General features: G+C 44.7%; 1 protein-coding gene across 9 annotated transcripts in view; it reads left to right on the top strand.

Moving 5' to 3' along the window:
- The first annotated feature begins 1,039 nt into the window (after nucleotides 1–1,039).
- CASK (calcium/calmodulin dependent serine protein kinase) overlaps nucleotides 1,040–9,218 on the top strand; it is a 407,811-nt gene continuing 399,632 nt past the window's right edge. For 3 of the 9 annotated variants that reach the window (XM_039525891.1, XM_039525878.1, XM_039525858.1), the window contains exon 1: nucleotides 1,040–1,594. In XM_039525891.1, coding sequence (XP_039381825.1) covers nucleotides 1,536–1,594 — 59 coding nt within the window. In that variant the 5' untranslated portion in view covers nucleotides 1,040–1,535. The remainder of the gene's footprint in view (nucleotides 1,595–9,218) is intronic. The other 6 variants (XM_039525884.1, XM_039525847.1, XM_039525842.1 and 3 more) reach the window with 4 other exon arrangements.

The following is a 9,218-nucleotide window of genomic DNA, read 5'->3' as shown; positions in this document are numbered from 1 at the left end:
AGCTTTTTTAATAAACTTTTTTTTATAAACAATATTTTCCCTAGGGAAAAATCTCAGAACTCCCTGATCAATGCTTTAGCTCCCTTCTGAAAACTACCTTTTCAAACTCTGGCTAAAAAATATCTGTTAAGCAATTAAGAATATGCTTCTGCATAGGGTTCTGTATAATTGCAAAAGGTTTATGGAACAGAACGTACCAGCCATTTGCTTTTTTAAGTTTGAAGCTCACTAGATATCCAAACACTTTACTACCTTATAATGCCTCCTAAGTGAAATGGTACAGCAAGAACTAGCATTTAGGCTCCCCCATCAAGAATGATCATCTTCAGTGCACAATTTAAAAAGAAAAATCAAGGCTCTGACTGAGGACTAGTAAGGTGGTTATCTTTCCTCCTTTTATAACTGCTCGCGTGACTGTTACAGGAAACGATTTTGACCATCCTGTGGTGTGGGCAATAAATGGCGCTTTAAATGGACATTTCCCTGGACTAACAGCAAAGCACTTGATAATCCGGGGTGGGGCTGTCACCTTAATAGCGACCCCACGGCTCTCTGCAGCGCCTTTGCCTTGCCGCCTGGCAGCGGTCCCGGCTAGAGAGAGATCAGGAGGGTTTCCTCTTTCCCCGTTTGCCCCCTCGGGCCGCTGCTGCACGGTCCGGCTTCCGTGCCCCGCTTCCTGGAGGCGCCTGTCCAAGCCCAGCGCCGGGCCGAGGGAGCAGCCGCGCTCCGCTCCGCACCGCTGCCCGGGACACTGACCGCACGCGGCCGCCGGCCTCCGACAATCGCCTTCGCCCTGGGGCGAGGCAGGGAGCGGGGCGCAGCTTCTCCATGGGCCACGCACGGCGCGTGCCTCGGAACCCAGGCAGGGAACGACCCCGCCCCTCCCGCGCTTCACGTGGGAGTCGGCTCCCTCCGCCCGGCCCTTCGCTTCCCATGACGTTATGTGGGACCGCGGCGCGCCTGCGCACAGGGGCCAATCCCTGTCTCCCGGAGGAGTAGTGGGCGTGGCTCTGCGCGCGGTTGTGGCGAGGGGGGGAGCGCGAGGAGCCCGCGTGCGTGCTTGGCGGGGGGCGCGCGCCTGCTCGCCTGCGTGACGGGCTGGGAAAGTGTCGGTGGTGGTGCACGCGCCCGCCCGGCGCCGGTGAAGCGCTTATCGCCGCCGTTACCCCCGGAGTGCGGGTCGGGGTCGCGCCTGCCTCCCCCCCCGCGCGCGTGCACCGCGAGGAACGAGGCGGCGCTGCCTCCTGCCGCGACACCGGCCCCTGCATGGTGCCCGCTCCGCCCCGCTAGCCGGAGCCAGGGAGGGAGCGAGCGAGCGAGGCGGGCGGGGTCGCGGAGCCCGAAGCCAGCGTGAGCCGCGCGGGGCGGCCCGCAGGAGCAGCGGGGATTCCCGGCGTGGCCGCGGGAGCCCCGGGCGGCGGCGGAGGCGGCGGCTGGGCTTGGAGGTGGTGCCCGGCGGGGAGCGCGGAGGGGATCGTGCCCGCGGGCCCCCCTCCCCCGGGCCGCCTCTCCGGCGGGCCCCCCCCGCCCGGACCATGGCCGACGACGACGTGCTGTTCGAGGACGTGTACGAGCTCTGCGAGGTGATCGGCAAGTAAGTTCCGCGCGGCCCGGCCCGGCCCCTGCGCGCGGGGACAGGGATGCTCCGCTCGGCGCCCACCTGAGCCGCCGTGCCCGTGTGTCACCCGCGCCCTCCGCTGCGTGCGGCGCCCGCCTCCCGGAGCATGGGCGCGGAGGGGGGAAGCTGCCCGGGATCTCCTCCGGCCCCCGTGCTCCGCCAGCTCCCCTGCAGCCAGCCCGGCTGCAGCCGCCGCCGCTTTGCCCAGCCCGGGTCTGCGGCTGCCGGCTGGCCAGGGGCAGGGAAAGGCTCCTCTGTAGAGCCGCCTCTCCGTGGCGGTATCTGCGCCTTGGGTCGCCAGGTGCCTTCCGGTGTTTTGCTGCAGAGTAACCAGCTCGTTAGTGGCAATGCCGGTGATGCTCCGTCTCAGGTAATGCTCAGTTCCCGCGTGAATCCCTGGCGTTGCCCACCATCCGCTCGGAATAACCGCGCAGGGGGAGAACTTGGCCTTTTTGAGGCTTATTATGCAACTGCTGTTACACCGATGTTCAAGGCTTGCATCACACCCAAGTTGGGATAGCTGTTAACGTGGCACCGCTGTTTTGGCTCACCAGTGTGGTAGGGTGTATGAAACTGACACTCCGCGTCTCCCACCTTCTTTATCTGTGTTGTGCAATTATACTAGGAAAAATGCAGAGAATCAGTCTGATCAGTACGTTGATGGGAAATTGAAGCTGAAGTTCCCCCTCTTCTGTGACTGTCCAGTATTGAAACCCATTTTATTAGCCTTCTCTCACATTTCATATCTTCGGGGCTTAGATGTTTTGGCTGCAAAATGGACATGAAAGGGAGATGCACCATATTTGAAGAGACGTATAACTTCCTCATTTTATGTGTATTTCTCATCCAAAAATTGATGATGTAGGTGTTTCAGCAGTGAAACTGTTTTTCAGTTTGTTGCTGACACTGGCTTGTGGAAGCCTGGTGTAAGGATGACTAGTTACAATATTCTCTTGATTTTAAGCACAGTGGAATTTTATTTTTTTAACTGATTTTGCACAACACGACTGTTAGCTTAAATATCGGTAATTGTTTGACTTGAAAACCAGGGATAAAATAGTCATCTTTCTTCAATGACTGTGTTTCCTCAGAATTACACCAACATGTCATTCTTAAGATCATATTACTTTGTTCTTAATTAAATACAATATTGGGGCACTTTTCATTTTATTGTTTATCATAGGGCACAACTGTCTTAACATCTATTGCTTTTATAAAAGACCTTGTCAACTATAAAGCTTTAAAGAGTCTTGTTGGTTAGCACAAGAAATGGTTTAACTGATGTTACTTAATGCTTGTCAAATGGAGAAAAGCTTCTGTGGTTAAGAAATTGGACAAAACTGGCACTACCAGTAGGAAGAACAATTTCTGATGTTTGTGTGATTTCTTCAGGTGATATAGTATTGTGTGTGAATTATAGTGCCTAGTGTATTTTACTCAGATGTTGTTATGGTTAGTAAAAAGGGGGCATAATGTATGTGCCTATGTTTATGAACACATTTTCAAAGGGGGCTGTTGTAAATATTTTGAAGTATAAAATGACTCTTTTATTTTGTGTGCAAATGCTTCTGAAAAGATAGCACAATAAGCTGTACATTATTTATAGAGCTTTAAAGTGAACCGTTCAATGTTTCAGAATCACGTGGTCTGTTAAATTGTTCTTTGTGATGTAAATAGGTTAATGGTGTCAGAGTAGTGTTAAGGTGACACAGCACTGTAGCAAGAAATAGGTTGGGTGTTGGGTCTACGTGCTGCCAGCACTGATAACTAGTTATGCTTGCTTAGGCTGTATCTACATTGCCACTTTCAGTGCTAAAACTTTAGTCGTTCAGGGGTGTGAAAAAACACCCCCCCTGGAGTGATAAAAGTCTATACTGGTGCTTTTCAGTGCTAAAACAGTGCTTTATCGCCGGATAAAGCTACCACCCCTTGTTTGAGGGGAGTATTTTTTATCTCTGGGAGAGCTCTCCGCCGACAATAAAGTGTGGCTACACTGCCCACCGTACAGCATTCCCGCGCTGTAACATGGGCAGTGTAGACACACCCTACACAGTGTAGACATGTTGGGGAGGGATAGTTCAGTGGTTTGAGCACTGGCCTGCTAAACCCAGGATTGTGAGTTCAGTGGCCTGCTAAACCCAGGATTGTGAGATCTGGGGCAAAATCAGTACTTGGTCCTGCTAGTGAAGGCAGGGGGCTGGACTGGATGACTTTTTGGGGTTCCTTCCAGTTCTATGAGATAGGTATACCCTTAGTTGCCTTCTTTTGTAGAGATCAGAAAGATGTAGTTTCTCTTAAAGACCATTTTAATGAATAGCTCCATTATTTATATAATTGGTATTTTTGCCACTTGAATAGTATCCCAAAGATATCTGTTGGGGGCTATAGTTGGAGTTCTTACTTTGTACCACCTCAGATCTTTGAAGCTTATTAATCTTTGAGCCGTCCGAAGAAGGCTAGTGTAAAACTGATTTGTATTGCTGCATATGCATCTTGCTAAACATCTCGCAGACACTTAGTTGATGTTTTACTGAATGTTCCTGTGACTTATTACTGATTGATACAGTAGTTTAGCTCTTGCAAAACTGCACACCTGGCCTTTGATTTGCATTTTAGACACATGAAATATTTAAATGTGTATAATTTCTTTTTCCAGATAGATAGTTACCACTGCCATCTTAAATAGTTTCCCTGAAAACATGTCTTTCTATGGAAAGGAGGATGATAGTGTTTTACACATCTCAGGGGTTGAACAAATCTTAGAAGTATATCCTTATATTTCTGTTCTGTTGATCTGCAAACCTAGCTAACACACAAAAATGTAGTTTGCTGCTAGACTTCTTTTAAATTCTGGGTTAACAACATTTTAATGAACAAGTACACTGGTAAGAGTAGTTTATTTTATCTGAACAGACAAATATTTTTAGTTGCTTTTAGCCTATTGGAATATGTTTTCATTGTAATTTCATGCTAATTAATTGATTGAAATTAAGGTTGTGATAATAAACAGTTTACGTAGTGTTTCCCATGCTTTAATTCTGTTAGTAGGCACTGTTCACGTTGGATGGATGTTGGAGGAAAGGAGTGTAAGGATGGTAGAGGAATACATTTTTATGAATGTAACTTCTAGAAAACACTTGAGGGGAGATTTTCACTTGTATACACCATATAATGTACTACTTTATCCCTAAAAATAAAACAAGTATTACATAGACTCTCAGAACCATGAAACTTTTATACTGTACCTTGTTTAAACTTCGTTGCCTTTAACTTAAAATTCAGTGGTGTCCTTTAGGACAGTGCTTCTCAAAGCCTGTCCGCCGCTTGTTCAGGGAAAGCCCCTGGTTGTCTGGGCCGGTTTGTTTACCTGCCGCGTCCGCAGGTTTGGCCGATCACGGCTCCCACTGGCCGCAGTTCACCGCTCCAGGCCAATGGGGGCTGTGGGAAGCGGCGCAGGCCAAGGGATGTGCTGGCTGCCCTTCCCACTGCCCCCATCGGCCTGGAGCGGCGAACTGCTGCCAATGGGAGCCGCGATCAGCCAGACCTGCGGAACCGTCAGGTAAACAAACCCGCCCGGACCGCCAGGGGCTTTCCCAGAACAAGCAGCGGCCCGACTTTGAGAAGCACTGATTTAGGATACTAGCATTGGTCATGTTACTGTGCCAGTCCTAGGTTAAGTCTTGGATTGTTGACAAACTTTCACGCATCCAGATATACTCTGATTAGGGCTTGGCTTAGAGTAAAGAATTAGGAAATTTCCATATGAGCCTTCACAAATATGTTAATCTACCTCAAGTTAACTAGCAGTGAGATGAGTTATAGACAAATCTTTAAGACTTCCTATGTAAAGCTTTACTTGGAAGCAACTCCCCTTTGCTGATGAGAGGGATATACGCTAAAATATTTAAGTGTTTTTCATTCTAATGGCGAGTCAGTGAATTAGATTAATAATTCATAAATAATCACACTAAGTGCATTTTTTTAACTTAAAACCTTAATTCTGACCACAGCAAATAGTAATCTGTATGAAACTTAAAGTGGGTGAAGAGGTTTACCGCATGAGGTGTTGCCATGAAAATCATTGAGCTCATTCTGTACTATATGCAGCAGTTTTCCTTAGGCTGAAAATAATGCCTAGTTTCCTTTTAATGCAGAAGAGGGACCATGGGTACAGAACATACAAGACCAAAACATGCATTTTATGTTCAGTATAGTTTTGTTTTCAATCCTTGCTGTGTAAGGATTTTGTTTCAGCTTTGATTTTCTGAGCCTCTAAGATTCACATTGATTTATGGCACTCATCTAATGCTAATATGGAGACTGTCTGTGATGTTCCCAACAACATAGACTACAGGTTGCTTTCATTGCAGTTACTTACACTGCTATCTATCAGAATGTCTTAATTGTAAATATTGCAGTCTAATGCCTTACACTGCAGTTGAAATGGACATTGTCAAGATTAAAATTGTATTTTTAAAGAAGTCCTCATGTTACTAATGGCTTTAACTATTCAGATTGGAGAATCTTTAAATAATGCAGTTTAACCCCTTTTTTCAATTTCTCATTTGTTTTTACTTGCACAAGGTTGAGAATACTACTGGCTCTCAATATGCTTTCTGCTACTTATACTAGTTTACTTTACCATCCTTTTGTGTGTGAAATGTGAAAGAAAACAAACGGTAATGACACTTTTTAACAAACAATAAACAAAGATATTCAACTCCCTTCCCCCCCCCAAAGAAATTTCAGGTGTGAAAAAAGCAATTAGCAATTGCATCTTTCTGTTTAAAACACTACTGCGCTAATTCTGAGAACTATGGGGATATTTAATTATACTGACTGGCACTGATATGGAAGGGTTGGTAAAAGAAGGTGCGCCTTAATACTAGCTCTGAGCAATGGTAAGATAGTTGATGTTTTGGCACAGGTACCAAGTACCATGCCTTGTGGGCTGATATCAGGTAAAGCATTTACAGTGATCTCTGTAAGTCCTTTCTCGGCAGATGCCATCTCAGATCTGGTAAAATCTAGGTCCCAGACTGTTTTTGAGGCATTGGATAAGGTGGTTGGGATTTTTGTAGGGAGTGTGGATGGCTTCATCACTTTCTCACTTTGTCCTGTAGTAGTTTGGAGAAAACAGTTCTGCCATGATTGTAGGATTTTTATATTATTTTTATACTTTTGTTTCTGCAAAGTGTTACCTATCTTGTGCAACAGAGAAGATGTTTAAGATGAATGGGTGAACTGTTTTTAATGAATAGTTGGTTTAAGCATGAGGTCATAATAGCATATTTTCCTTCAACAGAATCCAATTAGCTGAAGATTCCATTTGGCAGATACAAGCATTCAATTAAGTTGTCGTAATGGTGGTTTTAATTTAAAACTTCACAGTAAACCTTTTTCTACTTAGTTTGACTTTCTTACACCTTACAATTCAAATCTATATTTCAATTATAATTGGAGAATGTTTAGTTTAGAGAACCACATTTTAGTGTATGGTGTTTTTAACACTGTGTCTGAGAAAAGATAAAGAGAAAGTTAAGGAGTGACTTGATTAGTCTATAAATATTTACATGGAGAACGATTATTTGATGATGGGCTCTTCAATCTAGCAGAGAAAAGTATAAGAGGATCCAATGGCTAGAAGCTGAAGTTAGACAAATTCAGAAAACAATTTATGCCTTATTTCCTAAGTGAGAGTAATTAACCATTGGAACCATTTACCAAGCATCTTGGTAGATTCTCCATCATTGGCAATTCTTCAATGAAAATTAGATGCTTTTAAAAAGAGATGCTATAGGAATTGTGTTGGGGAAGTTCTATGGCCTGTGTTATGCAGGAGGTCAGACTAGATCAGGGATTGGCAACCTTTGGCCCGCGGCCCGTCTGAGTAAGCACCCTGGCAGGCTGGGCCAGTTTGTTCACCTGCCGCGTCCACAGGTTTGGCCAATCGCGGCTCCCACTGGCCGCGGTTCGCCGCTCCAGGCCAATGGGGGCGGCGGGAAGCGGCGGCCAGCACATCCTCGGCCCACGCCGCTTCCCTCCGCCCCCGTTGGCCTGGAACAGCGAACCGCGGCCAGTGGGAGCCGCGATTGGCCAAACCTGCGGACATGGCAGGCAAACAAAACGGCCTGGCCCACCAGGGTGCTTACCCTAGTGGGCTGTGTGCCAAAGGTTGCCGATCCCTGGACTAGATGATCGGAAGTTCCTTCTGGCCTTGGAACCTAGGAATCTACATATTTGAAATGTTACTTATTAGCATCTCTTCTCGGTCATTAGGCTCCTTTCAATGCATTTTTAACAAGATACTGCATTTGACTTAAATCCTTATAAAGCATTCCTCTTTCATACTTTCTCCTTGTTACAGCAAAAGACAAGATAGTATTATAAAAAAGGTGCATTGCATTTTGTCCTTTAAACAAAATCCCCAAAAGTTGTTGATGACTTTTTATAGTCCTGTAATATTTCATGTAGCTATCAAGGTACAAGTTAAAAGTAATAAAGCCATATTCATCCTAATAAGGTGTTAGCAAAGGTCAGTTCTTAATATCCAGTAGGCATGCCAAGTGTAAATTTTGCTCGAAAGACAACATTAAAAAGGAAATGTTTTTCATTTAACAACTTCCATATATTCAAGCATTACAATTTGTATCTCTGCTGCTGATTAATATTCTCAGACTGTTTAATGTTGTAGTATGTACATTGTACGTGTAGGTAACTGTTAATCCAATTAAGATTACAGCTCAATTTCCATTTTAAGATTAATTTTGGTACCTTATCTAAAATCCACAAACTGATTTTATCCTCAAAGATTGGCTAGGATTGAGGTGAAAGTAGGTATTTTGTGCCAAATGTTCAATTCCTTTAAAGAATTTCCTTAGTCTTGACACTAAAAATAGAGGTAATCGCCAGAGTTAGTGGTCTAACATTGTCAATTTGTAGCAAAAACCTCTCTTCTTTTCCCCACTCAACTGCATGAGTTATTCCACAAGGTCAAAGATTAGTTGATTTGATTTTAGAACAGTAACATGAATATGGCTTGTAGACCCTGAAGGCATTAAGTTAAGACATCAGAAGATTGTTGGAAACCTACAGTTTAAAATAAATAAAAATAAAATATTTTCCCTTGCAAATATAAATGTCCACCTGTGAACAGATCCCAAAGGAAGCTTGTCACTGAGGAAAGGGAATGGAAATTCCAGAAAATCTTAATGTAAACTTAAAATTGATCAGTAAATCATGTCACACTTTCAAGAGTGACAGTCATCAAAGTTAAAATTCTTCTAAAACTCTTTTGCAAGTTTGAGAATGGATTACGATGATGCATTTGGATTTATTCATATGACAGAAAGGAATGCTTTCCTGCTCTGAAACTCAAATTCAAAATATTTTGATGGTGAGACAACTATAAAAGTGTAACCCAAATGTGTGTATATATGTGTGTGAGAGAGACAGAGAAACAAAACCAAAACTCCTCCACCCAAGCTAGAACTTTTGCCCAGAGCTTGGTGTAATTCTGGAAGTTATAATGACCAGATAAGACCTTCATGTTGGGCTCCCCTGTTTCAGTTTGCCATTATTGTCTGTTTTTTTATTCAGT

The sequence above is a fragment of the Mauremys reevesii genome, linkage group 1 (genome assembly GCF_016161935.1).
Source record: "Mauremys reevesii isolate NIE-2019 linkage group 1, ASM1616193v1, whole genome shotgun sequence".
In the NCBI taxonomy this organism is placed as follows: Eukaryota; Metazoa; Chordata; order Testudines; family Geoemydidae; genus Mauremys; species Mauremys reevesii.
Note: the sequence above shows the minus strand (reverse complement) of the source record. Positions and strands in the feature narration are given on the sequence as shown.